The 19,853-nt window shown below is 46.9% G+C and overlaps 2 protein-coding genes across 5 annotated transcripts in view; one reads left to right on the forward strand and one right to left on the reverse strand.

The window, feature by feature from the left end:
* The first annotated feature begins 2,664 nt into the window (after positions 1-2,664).
* On the forward strand, positions 2,665-13,517 carry LOC121592365. The gene is made up of 3 exons (XM_041913769.1): positions 2,665-3,197; positions 3,305-5,623; positions 10,920-13,517. Exons 1-3 carry the CDS (start codon positions 3,063-3,065, stop codon positions 12,501-12,503), a joined length of 4,038 nt encoding a protein of 1,345 aa, XP_041769703.1. The 5' UTR covers positions 2,665-3,062; the 3' UTR covers positions 12,504-13,517.
* Positions 13,518-15,888: 2,371 nt separating this feature from the next.
* Positions 15,889-19,853, reverse strand: part of LOC121589101 — a 29,085-nt gene continuing 25,120 nt past the window's right edge. For all 4 annotated transcript variants that reach the window (XM_041907746.1, XM_041907764.1, XM_041907774.1 and 1 more), the window contains exon 4: positions 15,889-19,613. In XM_041907746.1, the coding sequence (XP_041763680.1) occupies positions 18,970-19,613 (644 nt within the window). In that variant the 3' untranslated portion in view covers positions 15,889-18,969. The remainder of the gene's footprint in view (positions 19,614-19,853) is intronic.

Raw genomic sequence — 19,853 nt, forward strand, 5'->3', positions numbered from 1 at the left:
TCTCTCTCTTTCGCTCTCCTAAGCGTGAGCGACGAATGAGAGCAAGGGAAAGAAGCTGAGCGATCGCTGGAACACTGGCTGGAAATCACGGCACCCAGTGTACGAGTGAGCGTGCTGTACCCAGAGCGGAAGAGCGGGATAACGATAAAGCCTTTCTATTTGCGAGTTTACACTGCGGCGTTGGAAGCGCAAAAATGCCGTACACCGTGTACACCGAAGACAGCAAACAGGATTGATTTTCGAAATTTTCTAACGAATACTGTTTCTAGACGGTAGCCTTCTGTGGAGGTTGCATGCGAATCTTTATATAAGAAATTTTAAAATAGAACGCATGTTTTGACCTAAGATAGACGAAGTTATGATGATTCAGAGACACACAAATCATCTAGCTAGTACTGTTTAAAGTGTGTATTGTTTCGCTACATTTGCTATAAAACTAAAGATGAATTAAAAATACACAACAGTATCTCAACATCTACCCGCATGAGATAAAGAGCAGGCAACTGAGCTTGAAATTGCGATATATGAGTGAATGGCAACGCGTAACGCATCAGACACATGATTGACAAGTAAATGATATGATAAGGGCAATCATACTCATACGTATGCAAATCATGTGAGGGAAACAATACGAACAAAAAAACTATTGTACCAGTGTTGGCATAGAAAAGCCTGTTCCTTTACAATATTATCTACAAATCTAAAACTTCTAATAGTGTAGTTTATTAAAACTACACTTAATAGGTACTAGTTTATTTTGCCCGATTACAGGGAATAGCAATGCAATTTGCAAGTGATTGTAAATTCCAGGTTTCTTTAAAGAGAAACTCATACTAAACTAGAACAGTTCATGAAACTGGCCACGAAATCCCCACCAATACAGGAAATAAAACTGATTCGATATGGATTCCTAAAAATGCGTCCGTTCCAGTATCAGTCTTGGACTAGGATACTGATCCTATCTACACACCAACCCTATATAAACGATTATTAGTGCTGATTTTAAACTCATACCCTTTTTGAAACTGATTCTAAGGCTACGCCGGATATGAGATTTGTTTCAAACTCACACCGTGAAATAAAACGATTTTGAGTCCATTCCAATCATGAAACTGATCCCGAACCCATGCTCAGCCCCTGTAACTGAAGCGGAAATCATACTGATCTTGAAATTGTTACTAAACCACCACCGATCTAGAAACAGATACTGACCCGACGCTGGTCCTGCAACAGTTTATGAACCCATACCGGCCTTGTAACTGATGCTGAAATCAGAACGATCCTGGAATAAAGGGATATGGAAAAGTAGGTAGTTCTTACGAGAAATTAAAGAATCCGTTATTCGGAATATTCGCTATGATTTACAATTTTTTGACATATTTTTGAGTTTTATCTTTGTTTTTCTAGCAATTACTCCTCAATTTTCGAGATAAAATTGTTGAACTAGTTCCTACGCTTCAGGTTTATTAAGAAATTCTCGATAAGGACGCAGCCGTTCCATCTCCTCAAATGATCACTGCGAATTTTGGCGTCCTGGCATGCAGCTCCAAGAATCAGTGGACACGACGTTTTTTTTCTATGGATATATGATTTTCTGGTCGGCTGAGCTTAATCTGAGGCGCTTGGGTTGTCATTCAGGGTCGTCAGATATTGGAAACCGAACTTTTCTTCTTCTTTTTTATTTCCTTATTCTTCTTCTTCTTCTTCTGATATGTGAAGAGTTTCATCTTCCTATGACGTTATTGGCATAATCAGGAGCGTGCTGTCATTGAAGTTTAGACCTATATCTATTTTCCTCTTTTCTGTAGCCGGATTTTATTTTACATCGTTATCACGGATGTAATTTTCCCTATTTACTCTTTGGTTTTTCTTTTGGTCATTTGTTTTTATTTTTGTATCTTTTTTTCTTCTTTCCCAAATTTTTCCCTTCATTTTTTCATTTTTAAGTTGCATTTGACCTTGTTATTTTATTTTTTAATTCGCTATTGGGGGGATTATTTTTTTGATTTAAAAGCCAGTTGGTTTCTCCAATCGCTCTCCGGTCTATAAGGCTGATTGTTTGTATTGTTGCTCTGTTTTTTATTACATTTTTTTTTATTTTTTAATGAAAATCGAGAAAGCTGTCTAACACTTTGATTTTTGTTTAAAAAAATCCTGTAGAGGCTTTCTAATTTAGTCTGTTGCAGTGGCAGTTTCGGCAAAAAAAAATCCTGTCATACGTGTGATATCCTATTTTGTGCCAAGAAAACGGTTCATGATTATTTAAAATCGGTTTAATGATATTTTATTCTTTTTCGTAGTCAATAACCTCAGAAATGATTTCTTCTATTACTTTGTTTTGATCGTTTTTCATGCATCAAACTATTCTATCCGAGATATAAAAACCAACTTGGAGCAAAACCGAATCGTCCAACTCCAATTTCAATATTCAGCACGGCGTGTATCTGTCAAGCGCCATCTGACAGAGTAACTCCTTCGGACAAGGCAGTTTTTACCCGTGTGTGATAACCGCTATACTATTGCGTTGCATTTGCTTTTGCTTCGTGCATCACGGTACAAAAAAAAACGGCAGAGCACTGCCTAAGCGGACCCGCCTGCGTTCGACGCGACCCAATCCGCCCCAAGAACTGAACTCGCCCCTGTAAACCGAACGCTCCGACAATGCAGGGCTAGCGGGGGAAAAATGTGCGTTTTGGTGTTGTTCGTTCGCCCTGAGTCCCGGTTGCTGCCAGACCGAGTTATATCCAACCTGTTATCAGCGCGGAACGAACACGCGAAAAACAATCAACATTCGGTCGGTGTAATGCAGGCTGGCTAGCATTTGTTTGTTTTGTGTGTGAGAGTGTGTGTGTTTGTTTTTTTTTCTTCAATTATTTTTACCTCCTTTGCATGTGCAACGAAAGGCAAAAACAAACAAACAATACAACACCGGCCACCCAAACAATAGCGCGTGTGGCGGGATCGAGTGTCTGATAGCGAGGGTTGCAACACATTGTGCGTGTCGGTGCGTGTTTTTTGGGAGGGGGGTGGGGGCATTGATCGGTGAACAGCACGCGGGCAGGATGGTGGACACGAGCGGCCACCGATTGCCGCCCGACGACGAGGTGCCGGATCGCTTTTACGAGCTTTGCAACGACTGGGCCGAGCGGCTAAGGGACGAGAAGCTGCCATTCACCCGGCTGGCGCTCATCTGCAAGGTGTGTATGGCATGTGCTGCATCCTTTACCACCACACACACATACACACAGAGTCATGGTTGATGGTTGTATTTGTTTTGTTTTCTGTTTCGTGTGCGGCTCTGTAGGAAATCTGCAACACCGTGGGCCGGAAGGCTGCCGCCGCACGGTACGGCGCGATCGACCTGGCCGATGTGCAACCGAGCCCACCGGCGACGCTCGATCCGGCGGCGCTCGACACGTTTGCGCCCGAGCTGCCGCCCCTGGTCGTGGCGCGGCGGCTGCTGGCCCACCTGCTCGATGGGAGGAAAACGCACAGCCAGCGGAAGATCGTGGCCAAATCGTACTACAACGTCTGGTGCCAGAATCTGCTCGACGGCGCCCCGCTCTACACGATGTGGGGCGTGCACGATCTCGCCGACCCGGACGACAACAGTGTCGCGCTGTACGGCATGCTGCACTCGCGGTTCCTCACGCCGCTGCAAACCGTGCCGGGGCTGGCGGGCATGGTGGCGGAGCGCAATCTGGCCCTGTTCCTGTCGCCGGCGGCCGGCTACACCCGCTGGTTTAACACCGCGTCCGAGAACGTGCTGGCGATCGCGCGGCACGTGGGCCCGCCCGGCCTGTACGGGCACGAGCGGCCCGAACGGTTGTGGCACGTGGCGCTCACCAACCTCGAGTCGCCGTACCATGGGGCGCGCGAGTACATGCTGGCGCTGCTGAAGCTGCTCGTGCGGGATGAAACGTTCGCGCACCGGACCGTGCGGCCCGAGTGGGCCCGCTGGTCGTGGCTGGATCGGAACAAGTTTCACCTGCTCGCCCTGCTGCTCGATCGCTACCGGTGGGAGAAGCTGCGCGATGCGCTGCAGCTCTCGGAGCAGCAGCTCGCCGACGGGCTGCGGCTCTCGCTGCGCTACAAGCATCTGTACGCGGGCGGGCAGACGCTGGTGCGGCTGCTCTACACGAACCAGCACATGGCCGACACCGTGTACGGGCTGGTCACGGGCGTCATCCTGTCCGAGCCGGCCGCGATCGTGCAGACGATGGTCAAGTATTGGTTCAGCTTCTTCACCCCGAAATCGTACCGCACCGTGTACGAACGGTTGGCGCTGGACGCAATCCTCCACAATTTCGCGCAACGCCCCGAGCCGACCGACGGAGACACGCTGCCACCGTACCTCTCCTCCAACCGGTACGAGAAGCTGTTCCTGCTAGTGTACCTCTTCCGCCAGCAGGTGCAGTCGAGCGACGTGCAGCAAACGCTGCTGGTGCGGCTGTGTGCGCTCGCCGAAACGCTGCAGCCGCTGGCGCCGGCCACACTCGACCTGCTGATCTGCTCGCTCGGCCACTATCTGGTCGCTTGTGGGGCGACGGGCCGCATCGACACGCTCCAGCACATGGTCGCGCTGACGCGCCACGTCCAGTGCGCGATGGAAGCGCCCGGCCAGATGGCCACCTGCCGCACGTGCGTCACCGTCTGCGCGAAGCTGCTCACACATATCGCCATCACCCAGCAGGAGCAGCACCGATCCTTCCCGCTCGACGCGCAAGCGCACCTGGCCAAGTTCATGTCGTACGACATGTACGATCGCTACCTGCTGCCCGCCGGCTCGACCCCGCTCGACTACCAGCCGACCGTGACCGCGCTCCGGCTGTTTGCCGCCTTCGTCGAGCAGTGCTTCGAGTTTCCCGCCACGAGCCCGTACGTGCTGCAGATCCGCGCGGACGGGGCGGTTCGCTGGATCGGTCCGCTGCTGCCCGCCACACTGCCGCTGCCCGAGCTCGGCGCTTCCTTCCGCTCCATGGTGTACGGGCTGCAGCATCTGCTGCGCAGCGACTTCGACGACATACGCGCGATCACGCTCACCATGCTGTACAACCGGGGCGGCGCGTTCTGCTACGATCCGCGGCTCCAGAGCCAGCTGGCCACGGTGCACTCGGCGGCGACACCGGACGCCCCGGACCAGGTACGCACCACGGTGCGGCTGCTGCTGAACGTGACGCTCGCGCGGCTGGCGGCCGCCCTGGACGACTACAAGCGCGACTTTTACGCGTCCGTCCTCGCGGCGGAGGAGGATAACCCGTCCGGCCAGCTGCACCGGCTGATCGAGCGCTGCACGGAGGTGTGCTTCGGGTTTGCGGGCCCGGCTGGCGGTTCCTCCGTGCTGGGCGGGGACGACCTGCTCGATGCGTACTGCTGCCTGGACACGGTGTGCGCCTTCATGCTGCGGTCGCTCAGTTCCACGCCGCCCGCCGACCAGTGCATCGTGCAGACGAACTTCCGGCAGCTCGACCGGTGCCTGGAGCGGCTGCTGAACCAGTCGGACGTGTGGCGGCGACGGACGCGGACGGTGGCCGATGACACTGAGGAGGCTGCATCGTCCGACTGCTTGCAGGTTTCCCTCGCCAAGCGGAAGATCCAGGTCGCGCTGTGGAAAACGTTACGCGTAAGTTATCGTTGCTGCTTCCTTTAGCAGCTCAGCGTTTGAAGGGGGTTTGACGATTGAATTTGTATTGCAACAATTGGATTTTGTCCGTCATCGAATTACGCTCTGCTTTCTTGTCCGTTGCAACATTATCTATCCCCGGGGTGATCGCAAATTTCGAAGCCTTGCTAGAGTTTGAATCCAACAGCAAAATCATGACGTTATATCAAGCACTTTTATGGACAATTGTGGCTATTCTTCACCAGTAGCTTAGCATCAATAGAAAAGATAGGCTTTGATGTATTTAACATCACTTTCATAGACTTGAAACAAAACTAATGTTGGATAAATCTGATTCAGATTCTGAATGAATCTTTGGTATGAATCAATGCATCTGAATCTCGATTGGAAAAATTTATGAATCTCAAAAATTCATCCCAAGGGATTCATAAATCTCTATACCGGCGATGTCAAACTCATTTGACACCGCGGGTCAAAATGCCGCTGAAAATAGTAGCACGGGCCACAGCCTAGTTTTTACACGATTATATTTGATACAAAAATCAGACTCTTTGAAGATCGTTTCACTTCATTTTGGGATGTTAGTTACGTTAGAAAAGTTAAATCTTTGACGTAAAAAAAAAAATAGCTGGATTTTTTTCGATTGGTCATAGGCATCTGGCCTCTATTTCCAAAATATGCAAAGTTTCATGGCAACTAACTTAGAACTTCACAGTTCTAATACAAAGAAGTAAATTTTGAAAAGTGAAGTTGACATTGGTGTCATTTTGATTATCAAAAATATTGGAACTGGAATTAAAGTAGCGAATTCCTACTTTTGATGCTGTCTAAAGTCCATAAATTACAACAGGACGTCCAGCCCAGTTCAGATCTTCATTTTCACACTTTCAAAAACATGTGAGAATTTCTTGCGTTTTCAATTCCTGTTGGCTGAGCGATTTTGTTACTTTGCGCAAGTCTTTTTCTTATAGTAATTGCTAAATTGGTCGCCAAGTACCTTGATTGATGGCTTAACAAAAAATGTAATGTTAATAAACTACATACACATGTGTAAGACATTCACGATTTTGTATGAGGTTGAAACTAAATCGTGAGTTGTTTCTTTGAAGAATTATTCATCAAATATTTGTTGCTAACAAAATTTAATCATCGGGAAAGGTTTAACATAGTTTTAAACCGTTTTACTAAAAATGAGCGGAATTTAAAGCTCAGTTTCATCAAAATAACTATGTTTGATTTTCCTTCTATAACTACAACAGTTTCTGGAATCCTTATCTTTTTTATGCATACATGTATAGAGAGAAAATAGAAAAAACTGACAAGATTTTATGACGATGCGTGGTCTGACAAATCATATAGAAACCTGCGGAGTTGAAAATCTCTTCATATTTCAGAAGTCCGCAATTGACTGACATGTACTATAGAAGCAGAAATGCTCTATAAATTAATTTAGGCTCAAGCGGTCGCGGGCCAAACCAAAAGAACTCGCGGGCTATCAGTTTGACATCTCTGCTATAGACTTTCAAAGAGCTTGAGCTTTTTATTATTCTTCTTCTTGGCGTAACAACCTACGTGATCATGCCAACCTATACAGGCTTTCGAGACTTCTAGGCAAAACCACGCACCCGGATAGTTTGTTTTGCTACGGGAAGACGGTCCATGCGAGGCTTGAACCCACGACGGGCATGTTTTAGGTGGGATTTAGTAAATTCAACATTTTGAAAATCATACATCTTCATTCATAAAGATTCATAAATCCCTGGAGATACATGAATCTTTTAGATTCTATGAATCTTTGTAGATTCATGAATCCTTGAAGATGAATGAAGCCTTGGAAATTCATGAATCCTTGGAGATTCAAGAATATTGGAAGATTTGTGAATCTTTAGAGATTCATGAATCTTTGAAGATTCGACTCTACATCACTCTTATATTACATTTGCATCATCATAATTTTTAATTTCTGCATTATAATTTTCAACGCTCTTGTCATCGTTTTTTCACCGGAGTTGAAGCCGGAATTCATCGCCCGTTGAAAATCATGCTGAAGAAATTACAAATTATGCGATGATGGAAATTAAATATCAGATTGATATGGATTTACATCTTGCACGAGGTGAATAACAACGTTGACATTCGAAACTGAAATGGTAAATCTTGTATTTAACAACCCGTTCAGAATCTCGTTTGATATGAATATCATCTAATACCGGTAGCAGAAGGTGAAGGTGAATACCAGCACGGCCAAGAAGATTTGCATGGCACGCTGGCTAACATCGCTGCACGCTGATGATTTCTCGGAAGACATTTATATGCGATAGCCCTGAAGGTATTCCTTCGCTCATGATTTGGAGGACTCGCTGTAGGTAGAGCATTTATTCGCATGATGTCTCGACTGCACATAAACCTGGCAACAACAAAGACCTGCAGGTGTGGAGTAGGTTATCATAACTTGGATCACATCTGGTTTTGTAAGGCCTACCCTCTTCATGGCAGTGAAGACAGTTGAAAAACAAAAAGAAATCTAAAATTGAATTCCCATAAGGGATATTTTAGTGAGCAGAGTTCTCGAATATATGAGGAAAGTCTGCATTGGACATGTAAAACATACGGCCTGCGAAGAACTTTGGCAGTTATCTGAATAGAGCCGAATTAGATTGTAGATTATAAGACAAGAAAAACGGGTGTGCTAATGCTTTATCCGCTTACGAATAAGGTTTCAACCTTTAGTCTTGGTAGTTCGATTCTTTGTTTAGGTAACCGCAAAGGTGGCATGCAGCATGTGGTTTAATAGTTGTTTAGGGGCGGCACCCTAAACTCGGTCTCTTCATATTTTCATCTATTGTCTTACTTTCAGACTTGCTAGACAGTTCGCAAATCATGTTTCGAAATAGCACTTTCTTGAGCCCAGTTTAGTCTGATACACTTGTGGTTGGAAGGTATTAAGTTACCTAAACAACTTAGTAGAGGCGAAAGGGATCCTAAGGAGGTCCAAATTAGTGATGGGTGAAGCCGGAGGTCGTTCGGAGTCGTCTGAAGTCGTTCGAAGTTGTCCGGAGTCTCCCGGAGTCGCTTGGAGTTGAAGTCGTCAGGAGTCGGTAGGAGTCGGCCTTCGAAACAAAGGCCTTTTTACGAAGTGCACGCGCAAAGTGAAAGACAAAACAAACTCAACGAAATGAAATACCTAATCACATGCACATTGCACAGGACGGGCCCAGTTGACTCCAACCAACTCCGATTCCGGTCGACTCCAATCGACTCTGGACGACTCTGAATGACTCCGGACGATTTCGAAAGACTCCGGACGATTTCGGATGACTCCCAACGGCTCCGGACGACTTTGAACGACTCCGACCGAGAAGACTACAACTCCGGGCAGAACTAGTAGTTCCCATTTTGCTGTAGTCGGAGTTGGATCAGAGTTGTGGGTGTGCTCCAGAGTAGTGTTGGGAATTTCGTTAAAAAAAAGGAACGGAACGGAACTAGTTCATTTTTCAAAAAGAACGGAACGTGAACCTGGGGTGCAAAAGTACCGACCTAGAGCTTAGAAGCCAAACTGTCATCCGGGGGGGGGGGGGGGGGGGGGGGTTGGGTGTTAATTGTTACAGGATATAAAAAGGCGTTTCTTCAATCTGAAATCATATCTGACACCAAATCTAGATGGGTTCAATCTATGTCCAGTAAGCTGTACCAGCTGTGCTAATATAAAGCATGCATTTATTATCTAGCATTTTTTAACTTTTTAGATGCGACGACCATTTTCGATCAAAGCCTTCCTGTACCACTGATAGGCTTGGCAATCAGTAACTTAAATGCCCATAGCAGGATAATCATCCCAGCGTATGGGGGCACGATCCATTCGAGGATTTTACCCATGCCGAAGTTATTGAGTGGTCCGAGTTGACGATTGTATCACGAGATTGACTAATTATTTGAATTTCACTTACTACTTAAAACAAATAGTTTTTTTTACATAAATCGTTTACAACATCACGGCACTCAAACGATTGTCGAATGGAACAGAATGCTTCGAATCGAATGGCTAAATATTGGAATCATGGATCAAGTGGATATCGTAGCATAAAAAATAAATACATTTTATTCTTCGTTGTTCATACTCACATATTATAATACATTTTTTCCAACCAGTTCTGCCATATGAGTACAGATTTAAATTTTATAATAATTATTTGTCTAGTTAAGATAAGCTAAATTATAACAAAAAGTATAATAGATGTTACAAATTGCACCATAATACCAAATGCAACACCATTTTTGGTTTCGCTTATCACGATTTTTATAAACGATACGCGACGAAGTGCGATGAATATTCCTGTGAGCATGGGAGAGTGCACAGGCAACACATACTGTGTGCGAGAAAGAGTGAACAAGTATCTTGCATGCAGCAAGCAACAGCCGGCCAATGCCGGTTTTTTCAAAGAACGGAACGCACGAACGATAGCACCTTGCTAACAATATTGAAGCGGCAAAGACCGGAGTGAACGGAAAGAATGAATTGAACGGAACGGAATGAACGGAAAGAACGGAAAGACCGAAATGAACGGAACGGAACGGAATGAACGGAACGGAACGGAACGGAACGGAATGAACGGAATGAACGGAATGAACGGAATGAACGGAATGAACGGAACGGAATGAACGGAACGGAACGATTTTGTATAAAGGATCGGAACGGAACGGCCTACATAAAGAACGGAACTTTTTTACTAGGTTCGGACCGGAACGGCCAACACTACTCCAGAGATCACACTTGTCCAAACCCTCTTTATATATGTAAACAACAACAAGAGTTGCGATTCATCAACGACAGCTGATAATTGAGTACGCCCGGGATGTACCGTTGGAGGAAATTCCTTTGAGGATTAATTCCTTAAATCAAATAAATAAGTTGCTGTTTAAATGTTAAGAGAGGTTTTGGATCTCTCAGGATCTCTTTCGCCTCACAAAAGTAAATAAGTAAATGAATAATTGATTTTTGTCATTTGAGATACAAGCAATCAACTCTAGACGTGGAGCAACCATTCAATCAACAACTCAGTGTGTTGACAGTTTGAGCATTCTGTTAAAATCTATTACTTCTAGCCTAAAGAATCTGTAGTGTGTATCTCAAACGTATACGTTGCCGGACAAAAACCAATTGATTCGGTACAACAGCAAAAAACGATTTAGCTATTCTAAAATCAGTCGTAAACCCCTGTACTTATACCCTTGATTCGTTCAAAAGCTTATAACTTATAACTAAACATATCCCTTTTGTTGTGTGCGTTTTCTGCAGGCGCTGGCCATCTTTTTCGAGCAGCACGCGATCCGGATAATGGACCGGCAAGTCCGGTCAGCCGGCGAGCAGCTGGACGTCTTCCGCCAGGAGCTGGAATCGTTGGTCGCGATCATGGTGAGCTGCTGCCACCGGGGCGCAATCGAGGCGACCGGGCTCAGCCTCAGCCGGGTCGTGCGGCACGCGGTGCAGCTGAAGGAGCAGGACCCGACCCTGCACCGGGCGGTGAAGCAGGTGTACTGCCGGTGGCGCGACTACGCACCGGCCAGCCCGGGCGACTTCCGGGAGAACCGGGGGCTGATCTGGATGCGGCACTGCTTCCTGCGCCACGACACGACGGACCTGCGGGAGGGTTCGCTGCTGCGCGACCTGCTCCACCACAAGCTGAAGCTCGGCGAGTGTGCGCTCTACCACGAGCGGGGCGGTCAGCGCGTCACGGTGGAGGTGCTGTGGCTGCACCAGCTCAATCTGATCGCGCGCGAAACCGCCCTGAACGAGTCGATCCTGCCCCACCTGGACGAGCTGCTGATCGTGGCGCTCAGCCACATCCGCGTGCCGCGGTGGTGCGTGCGCAATGCGGCCCTGCAGCTGTACGCGTCCTGCGCCCAGAAACTGACCGGGCAGGGCCAGCAGCAGTGCGATCCGGGCGCCGACTGGCCGCCGGCCTACACCGCGTTCGAGGAGGTGGCCTGCAAGGCGACCCGCACCATCCGCTACATGATCCGCCAGCTCGACGGGATGCTGCCGGCGCCGACAAACGGGTACCGACGCAGCAAGCGACGAACGCAGCCCGACCACTGCCCGACCAAACCGTTCCAGCTGCTGGTGCTCCAGTTCCTGTCTAAACTGGAGTACCGCGGGTACGGCCAGCATCACCATCCGGAGTCGGTCGCACCATCCAACACCACACCCTGCCCGCCGCACCTCGAAATGGTGACCAAGCTGCGCGCGATTCTGTGGCAGCTGTTGGGCCACGATCACGATCTGGTGCGCAAGCTGGCCGCCCGCTGCTTCGCCCAGCTGCACGACTACGCCACCGAGCTGCCGGCCCTGCTCGACCCGCTCGTGCACGAGCTGTTCAGTACGCGCGGCAGCGTCAACTTTCGCCACGGCCTGTGCCGGGCGGTGCTGTACTGCGTGCAGCGCTACGTCACGCTGTGCCGCCACGTGCAGCAGGGCGAGACGGACCGAGCGAGCCAGCGCACGGCCACACTGCTGCGCGTCCGGGAGATGGTGTCGCAGCACTGGCACCGCGAGACGAGCGGCAGCGCACCGTTTCGCTACCGGTCCGAGCTGCTCGGGCTGCTGCTCTATCTCGGGTTTGCGCGCGACAGTCCCGTGCTCGAGGCGCTCGTGCTCAACCGCACCGCGCCGAACGCGTTCGGGCAGGCCGTGCTTGTGATGCAGCTGAACCAGCTGTACGGCGGGGCCGCCTGCACGGTATCGCCCGCCGGCGTCGTGTCGATCGACCCGACGCTCATCGATACCGGCGAATCGTGCGCCCAGTCCACCGCGCTGCCGTACGAAGTCAGCCTGGAATGGGACCGTGAGCTGGACGCGCTGGAGGCGGCCGAGGACGACTGAGTGTGATGGGGAGAGAGAGAGAGAGAGGATGCGCTGCAGATGGAAGCGCAACTCGCCCACGGCATGGGAAGGAATGAAAGACAGTCAGCGAGCGAGCGCGAGCTATTTTAGCTAAAAGTAAATAGTTTTAAATTTAATTTTTTGAACAGTTTATACACGGCCACCACCCCTGCACGCACCACCATTGATTGGGGGGGAAGGTGGGGATCTGCCTAGGTATCATCATCCTTGACACGAAGTGTACCGGTTTCCTTCTTCGCGCTTGAAAAGCGCGAGATGATGGGGGAAACACTTTTATCGCAATATTCTCATAATTAAATCACGCACGCGGCCAACTACGCGGCGTAGAGTGTGTAGCACATACAGGGGTTTCCAGGAGTTCTCATAGCTGTGGGACACTTTATTGACTCGTTCTTACGCGAAATGAACCTAATGTAAAGGGGAATTGGACTCTATAGCATCTTTTTTGGACAAATCCAATAGGAACTTCCCAGGATCCTATCCGAAAAGAGTGCCTTAGAATCCAATTTCCGTCATATGAAGTTCACTTCCCATAAGAAAGAGTCAAGGTAGTGTCCCACAACTATGAGAACCCCCGAAAAACCCTGTAAAGGCAGGTCCTGAGGGCAACATGCAGTATGCACCAACGCGCGAGTTGAGTGACGCTTTGTTTAATAGACTTTTTGTCTGGCAATTATTAGCCAGAGTGTTCGAAGTATTTCGTTCGATTTTGTGTCTTTTAATGTGTGCGGAGGAATTGTTGATTTTTTTTTTTGCGTTAACGTTACGCGGCATTACAGTGACAAGCGCTCGAGCATGCCTGAACCGGGAGAATACTAGTGTATAATTTCTAGTGCATTAGGTGTATTATTATTTTCTTACTTTCCTCTAATTGTACCATACAGTTTCCAATATACCCGCGCGCACGTGCGTCGTACAACCCATTACGTATTTATTTGTTTATACATATAGGGCCAGCAGTAGGTAATTAAAGGTTGGCGAAAACAAACAAAACAACAAACACACAATTGCAAACGAAATCTAGTTTTTTTTTTTTTAGAACGACGAAACGCCAGCCAGCCAGAGTGCATTTTTGTGTTGTTTTTTTACCGTTTCTTACTTAAACGTACTTAATAAATTTCTCTATAAAAAAAAATAATTAAAAAAAACAACTCATTACCTTCTCACATGTTTTCTGATACTGTGCGGGCTGCTGCTTCGCAAACGTACCGGCGGTTTGTTTGTCTGTATGACTTTATTAATATTTCTTCTTACACTAAAGTATAAACACTTCCCGCAACATCGTTAGCGATTAATGGAACAATGGACGCTTTGCTGTACCTGCTGCTGCTGCTGCTGCTTCGTCTGTAGCGACGAACCTGGCTTTATTGTAATTGTAAAATATGTTTTCTCCCCTTTTCCACTCCTTATTGTTCCGATTGCTCAGTCTAAATCCATTCCTGTTGGTGTTTTGGGCAGTTTTTTGCACATAGAGCTCACACACACACACACTGTGCTCCTGGCGATCGCACTCACTCACCTCAAGGGAAATTAAAAAAAATGCTGCTGCCTCGAAGTACGGAACAATGTTGCACGCGTGGTTTCAGACGGAAAAGTGCGGATGTATATTCAAGTATTGGCAATTATTAAGATTAGCTTTACATTTCAATAGGAACCAAACGATAATAATCTGTATGTCGGTCTATATGTGTGGGTGGTATTGAATGCCACGTGCTTTAAATACCTTGGATTACGTTATTGTTTAAATATGTTTCGCAATTAAAAAAAAAATTAAACATAAAAATTCTTTTTATATTTTATACTAAGAAAGCGTAAGGGAAAGAAAGCGTCAGCATGAGAGGAGGACCGAGGAGTCAACCCTTAAGGCACACACACCACTTCTTTTATCGTGCCAAAAGAAAGGGGGGGTTCGTTGCTTGTCGCACCAACTTGCCGTGAGTGGCTTAATGCACTACACACGTGTTGCTTTCATTTTCTTTGCAAAATAGAGAGGCGGCTCACTGATTTTTCACAGCTGCTTAATAAAAAAAGGGGGTGGTTACTCCTTTTTTTTCTGTCGTTCGCTTTATTTGCACCTATTTAATATAATTTCAGTTCTGTTTTTTTGTTTTGCTCTCTTGTTTTATAACGCCGAAGGATGGGTGTGAAAGTGTTTTTTTCTCGCTTTCTCTTTTTGTTTTTTTTTTTATAAATTCCGAAAAAAAGCGAGAAAAATATGTTAAAAACCAACTAATTAACCGTTAACGGACGTCGCGTGCTGCAATTGCTTACATGTTTTCCTGTGCTTCACATTTTGTTTCCCCTCTGCTGTACACACCACGGCTCGCTCTTACCATCTGCACATACACTGCAGAATACCGTCGAGAGTATAAGCTTTGCCCTTTCTTTGTATAATAAAAAAAAAACGATTCGAAAAAAGAAAAGAAAAACAATTCAACATCCTCGGGTAGTGTTGTCGCTTTAGATAGGCTTTAGATCGCATAAGAGATAGTTCATTACGGGACAGATTAATAATGCCATTATATATTATGTCAACTCCACTTTCCTCTATTTCTCTTAATATCCTCTCTCTCTCTCTCCCTGTTTCTTTTCTATGTCGCCCTCTATACTACTAGCGCATGTAGTCTTTTTTTTCTTTTTCTGTATACGAGCGCCTTGGAAGTACATAGTATACAAAAAAAAAACAACAAAACAAATCAAGAGTCATCCAAAAAAAATATGGAATTTTATCGCATTATGGCATTTGACGTACATTTTTTTTAAAGGCCGCTTTTTCCGAGTAGGGTTTGTGTATGAGTGTGTATGTGTGTGTATTCGTACCGTTGGTGTTTGGGTTGGTATGGTATGATTGCTTCTTTTTTTTTGTTCTCTTCTCTCTATCTTGTTTCAGTAGTAGCAAGGACAATAACAACAACAACAACAACAAAACTGTCCTCCTGTATTGCTTTTGCGGGGTTTTTGTTTTTGTCTTTTGTTTGTCTTTTTTCCAGGCAGTTTCTTAACATTTGCGTGTTTTTTTCTTTCTTCTTCGCACTTCTTCTTCTTCATCTTCTTCTCTCTAATGGATTAGATACACACGCACAAAAGAAAGAAAGAAAGAAAGAGTACAAGAGTACCACTACTCCAGTCTTTTCGCCCATCGAGGTCATGGTGTTTGGTGCCATACTTATAAAATACATAATTAATGGAAAACATGGAGCCGTTTCCCTGTTGCAATGTGGGTGTATGTGTGTGTGTGTTTGTTTGTGTGGGTAATGACGTGTATGTTGGGGTAAGGCGAGAGAGTTGTTCGGGTGGGTCATATCGCCCACACCCCCTTTTTCCTGGACGCAACACCTAGCTCTACCGTTCCCGTTCATTTTTCTTTATATATATAAGTGTATAGTATTTCGTTATAGTTTACGCCCGCCCGGCTACATTTCGTTACGATTGTATATTGTGTGTGTTTTTTTTAAATAATACTGATGCTTGTATCATACATTTCCTCCCTTTGCGGCCGCGTTTCGGTCGCTTTCCAAATGTGTGATGATGCCATTTGCTTTTCTGTTTCGCTTTCGTGTGCGGCAAGGCAATTCATTTGCAAAATTCCCGTTCGCCCGCTTAGCTAGTAAAAGCGCAATGTTTTTTTTTTTCTTCAAAAGGACGCCGCCTCTTTCCGTCCTATGATCGGACACTTCCAAAGTGTGGGCCGCCTCCTTCTAATCCCATCTGTCACACACACCTGTCGATTGTCATGCAGTGCTGCGCTGGAATGGTTTTGTGTCTCTGTGTAGTGTGTGTGTTCGAATTAAGGTGCTTTTCTTTCTGCAAGATAAGGCACAGCAAAGGCGGTTGCATTGTCGTTTTTTTTAAATAAGGCCTTGCTTAAAACAAAAACAAAAAAAAACTTTGCCGGACGCTTTGCTGCAGCCAGCAAGAGAGAGAGAGAGAGAGAGAGAGAGAGAGAGCAAAGTGGAGTTGTTGCCTCCCCCAGAGCTTAGAGAGCAGCATACCGTGTGGCGCAAGTACTAAAACGTACTCTAATCAGGAAAGCCAGGAGGGGCGCTTCCTCGGGGGCACGCACGAAAACAAAACCAGCCCTATTTGCAAGCGCACAACACACTTACTCACGATCTTCTCCACTTTTTGCAAGGTGTGGGTGTGTAGGTTTTTTTTATGTCTAGCAAGAGACTGTTTCCTTCGCTTGCGGGACGAAGGGTGGAAGCGAACGCCTCGACAGCATAATGCACCGCCACGTTCGTTTTTCTTTGTAATTGGAATCTAATTGGATAATTATTATTTATTTATTTATTATTTTTTTTAAATAAAAAGCAAGCAAGAAGAGAACGAAAGACCACTTGAAAGGGCGCTCGAAGACATTGGAATTAGCACCTGGTTGCCCTGTGTTTGTTTGTTTTTGCAGCGTGTTCGAATCATTCTAGCTAGTATCAATTTTTCAATGCATTCCACAACATTCCTACATGTTCCTAAGCGCTGTTGTTATCGAAAAACAAAAAAAAAAACCAAACAAACAAAAAGAGAGCAACCGCTGTGTTTGCTGATCATTGTGTTGCAGAATGTATCCGTTTTTTTTAGTAGAGGCACTGCTATATTTATTTCGTTAGAGGCACTCGGTTTCGATAGCCGGCAAGCTTGTGAGTGTGTGTGTGTGTGTGAGTGTATGTGATGAATGATAAGACAAAAGGAGTGGGGAATTGTGGCTTGCCACCTTGCAGCTTTAGGAGGAGTTGTTTGATTTGAAAAATTTGCTTCAAAAATTCCGTGCCAAAGAAAAAAAACGAGAAGAGCAGAAATTGTTTCAAAAAAAAAAAAAAGGCCACTCGTCTAGTGTCTGCCAGCTAGGCTAAAACTTGGGCACACTTAAAACGGAAGCGAGATGCAGAAGGAAACCTCCGGGCCAAGCCACGCACACCGAGCAAGAGAGAAAAACGAGCTCGAGGCGCCCATCCCCCACCCGGTCCTATAAACACAGCCAATATTTAGTCTTGTTACTTTTTTTTAAACTTCTTTCTGTCTCTCTCTCTCTCCCTCCTTCTTCTCTCTTTCTCTTTCTCTCTCTCTCTCTATCTCTCTCTCTGCACGCGAATAAATACTGCTCGAAAATGTTGTGTTGTGTGTGATCGATGAGAGTGTTTGTATGTTGGATGTAGAATCATTCTGTATTTTGTTGTTTCCTGCCTCGAGCGGGTTGAGGAGGTTTTATTTTCCTGCCCCCCTCCCTACCTTCGGGTTCGATTTTTGGCAGGAACGCTGTTGTTTCTTCATTTTTTGCACACTTTCGTTCCGAGTTTTCGTGTAATTTTGCGTTGCTTATGGGTTCGTATTACAGATTCGTCATAAAGTATGTGTGTGTGTGTATGTAAATGAACAAATGGAATGTTCATCACGTGTCGCACACACACACACACACACACGCACAGTTCTTGCCTACTTATACAATAGCTAAATTCTCATTCGAATATGTTACACAATTGTTTCGCGTTGTCGCCCGTGTTGCGGAGGCCCCCTTCCCAAATCACCCCCCCACAGGGAAGGGTGACCGAAGGGAGAGGAGCGACGGCATATTTACACTAACCTTAGCTTAAAAGTGTTGTATATGTATATATGTATATATATATATATATATGTATATATGTATATATTAGCGTTAAATCTAAATCAGATCCCGTTCAAGGCGTTCAAGCGCCACGATGCTGCGCACACCGTACATTTCTCGCCAATCACGCCGCCACCCAGCAGCACACGCCTGCCGGAAGAGTTGGGAACATCCTTATCGCTGTCGCTTTTCCCCATTCTCCGCTCCTTTTCATTTGATTTGCACAGCTTCCGTCGCTCAATTCGAACCCATTCCTGATACGCACGTGCAGCCGCACAATGAAGCGAGGGGCTTGGGTGGCGAGAAGTGGTGTAGGGTAAAGCCCCTTGCCAAGCAAAGCAAAGTAAGTGTAGAGGCTGGAAGGGATTTAGGGGTTCGTCGCCTGCTCCATCTCCTTAAAGTCGACTTAAGTGTTGCATTTTTTTCTTCTTCTTCTGGTTGTGTTTTGCTTTGTCGTCGGATTATCAATCCGTGCAAATGTATGTAACTGCCACGCTGTGTTTCGACCGTGTGTGTGTATGAGTGTCTGTGGGTTGGAGGTTGAAGGTAAACCGGTCCGTGGACGGGTTTCAAACGCCCACGCCTTCCCCACACGCACACACGCACACACGCACACACACACACACGATCTAGCTCTCTGATCGCAATCTGCGTTTTATCGTATTTTCGGGGTAGGATGGGACATACCAATTACGAGGTTAGGCTCCGTAGGTACCATTGGCCGGCACGCGCTCCGCTGTCAGGGAGGGCGTGCGTGCGCGCGGTCCGCCGCACCGGGGACCGGGGGAGGAGGGGAAGGTGAGTGCCGTGGGGACCCCACCCGGCCACCTCCAGCACGGTCGCCGTGCGCTAGCGGCAATGGTTGAGCCAGTGCAGATAGTAGAACACAGCCAGCACTACCATCATGGCAAGAAATGCCCCGTAATACATGCTCGCCGTTTCGATGTGTATCTTCGGCTTGCGCATGCTCAGGTAGGTCCCATCCAGGTACTTTGACTCACATCGTTCACCCATGAAGCCGTCCGCGCACTCGCACGTCGGCATGGTCGAGTTGGCGATCGTGAAGTTGTAGCATTTGCCACCGTTCAGGCAGTAGTTCTCCTCGAACAGCTGCGAGCATTTGCCCATGCGCATCAGCAGCTGGTCCTTCTCGTTGCCCCGCCCGCTCGGGTCGTCCCGGCGGCCGGTCGGCGGTTCTATCACCGTGCCGTCGCCGTTTCGCTGCTGCTGCTGCTGCTGCTGGTGGTCGTTCGCTTTACCGCCGTTTGTGCTGATACCACGGCCGAGGCCGCCAGTGCCCGGTCCGCCACCGCTGCCGGTAAGACGCGAGTCCATCCCCGTCGACGCCGTGTCCGGCGGTTCCCGGTTGTTCGACGAGGAGGTCGCGTCCGGCCGGATCACCGTGAAGGTGGTGGTGGCGGACGTCATCACACCGCGAAAGTGTGACACTGGCCGAGGTCTTGATTTTGGCATCGATCTGCTAGAACAGCAGTCTAAAACAGGAGAACAGGAAGAGGAGAAAAGCATCAGTGGTAGGTCGAAGAAAATTTTAATGAATTTGCAAACTCAAACTCGAAAATGTTGGATTTTGTCTAGTTGGCAGGAATTAAACGGCAAAACATGGAACATGTTGAGGAAACAAATCTAAATGTTTTAGTTATAGCAAACACGTATTTGAGCATCAAATTTGTAACATTCGTCGTAGCTTTGGTATTAAAATACATACATTACTG

The sequence above is a fragment of the Anopheles merus genome, chromosome X (assembly GCF_017562075.2).
Source record: "Anopheles merus strain MAF chromosome X, AmerM5.1, whole genome shotgun sequence".
In the NCBI taxonomy this organism is placed as follows: domain Eukaryota; kingdom Metazoa; phylum Arthropoda; class Insecta; order Diptera; family Culicidae; genus Anopheles; species Anopheles merus.

Coding starts and splice junctions, on each gene's coding strand:
- LOC121592365 (XM_041913769.1), top strand. CDS start 3,063: ATGGTGGACACGAGCGGCCACCGATTGCCGCCCGACGACGAGGTGCCG. Junction 3,198..3,304: donor GGCTGGCGCTCATCTGCAAG/GTGTGTATGGCA, acceptor GCGGCTCTGTAG/GAAATCTGCAACACCGTGGG. Junction 5,624..10,919: donor CGCTGTGGAAAACGTTACGC/GTAAGTTATCGT, acceptor CGTTTTCTGCAG/GCGCTGGCCATCTTTTTCGA.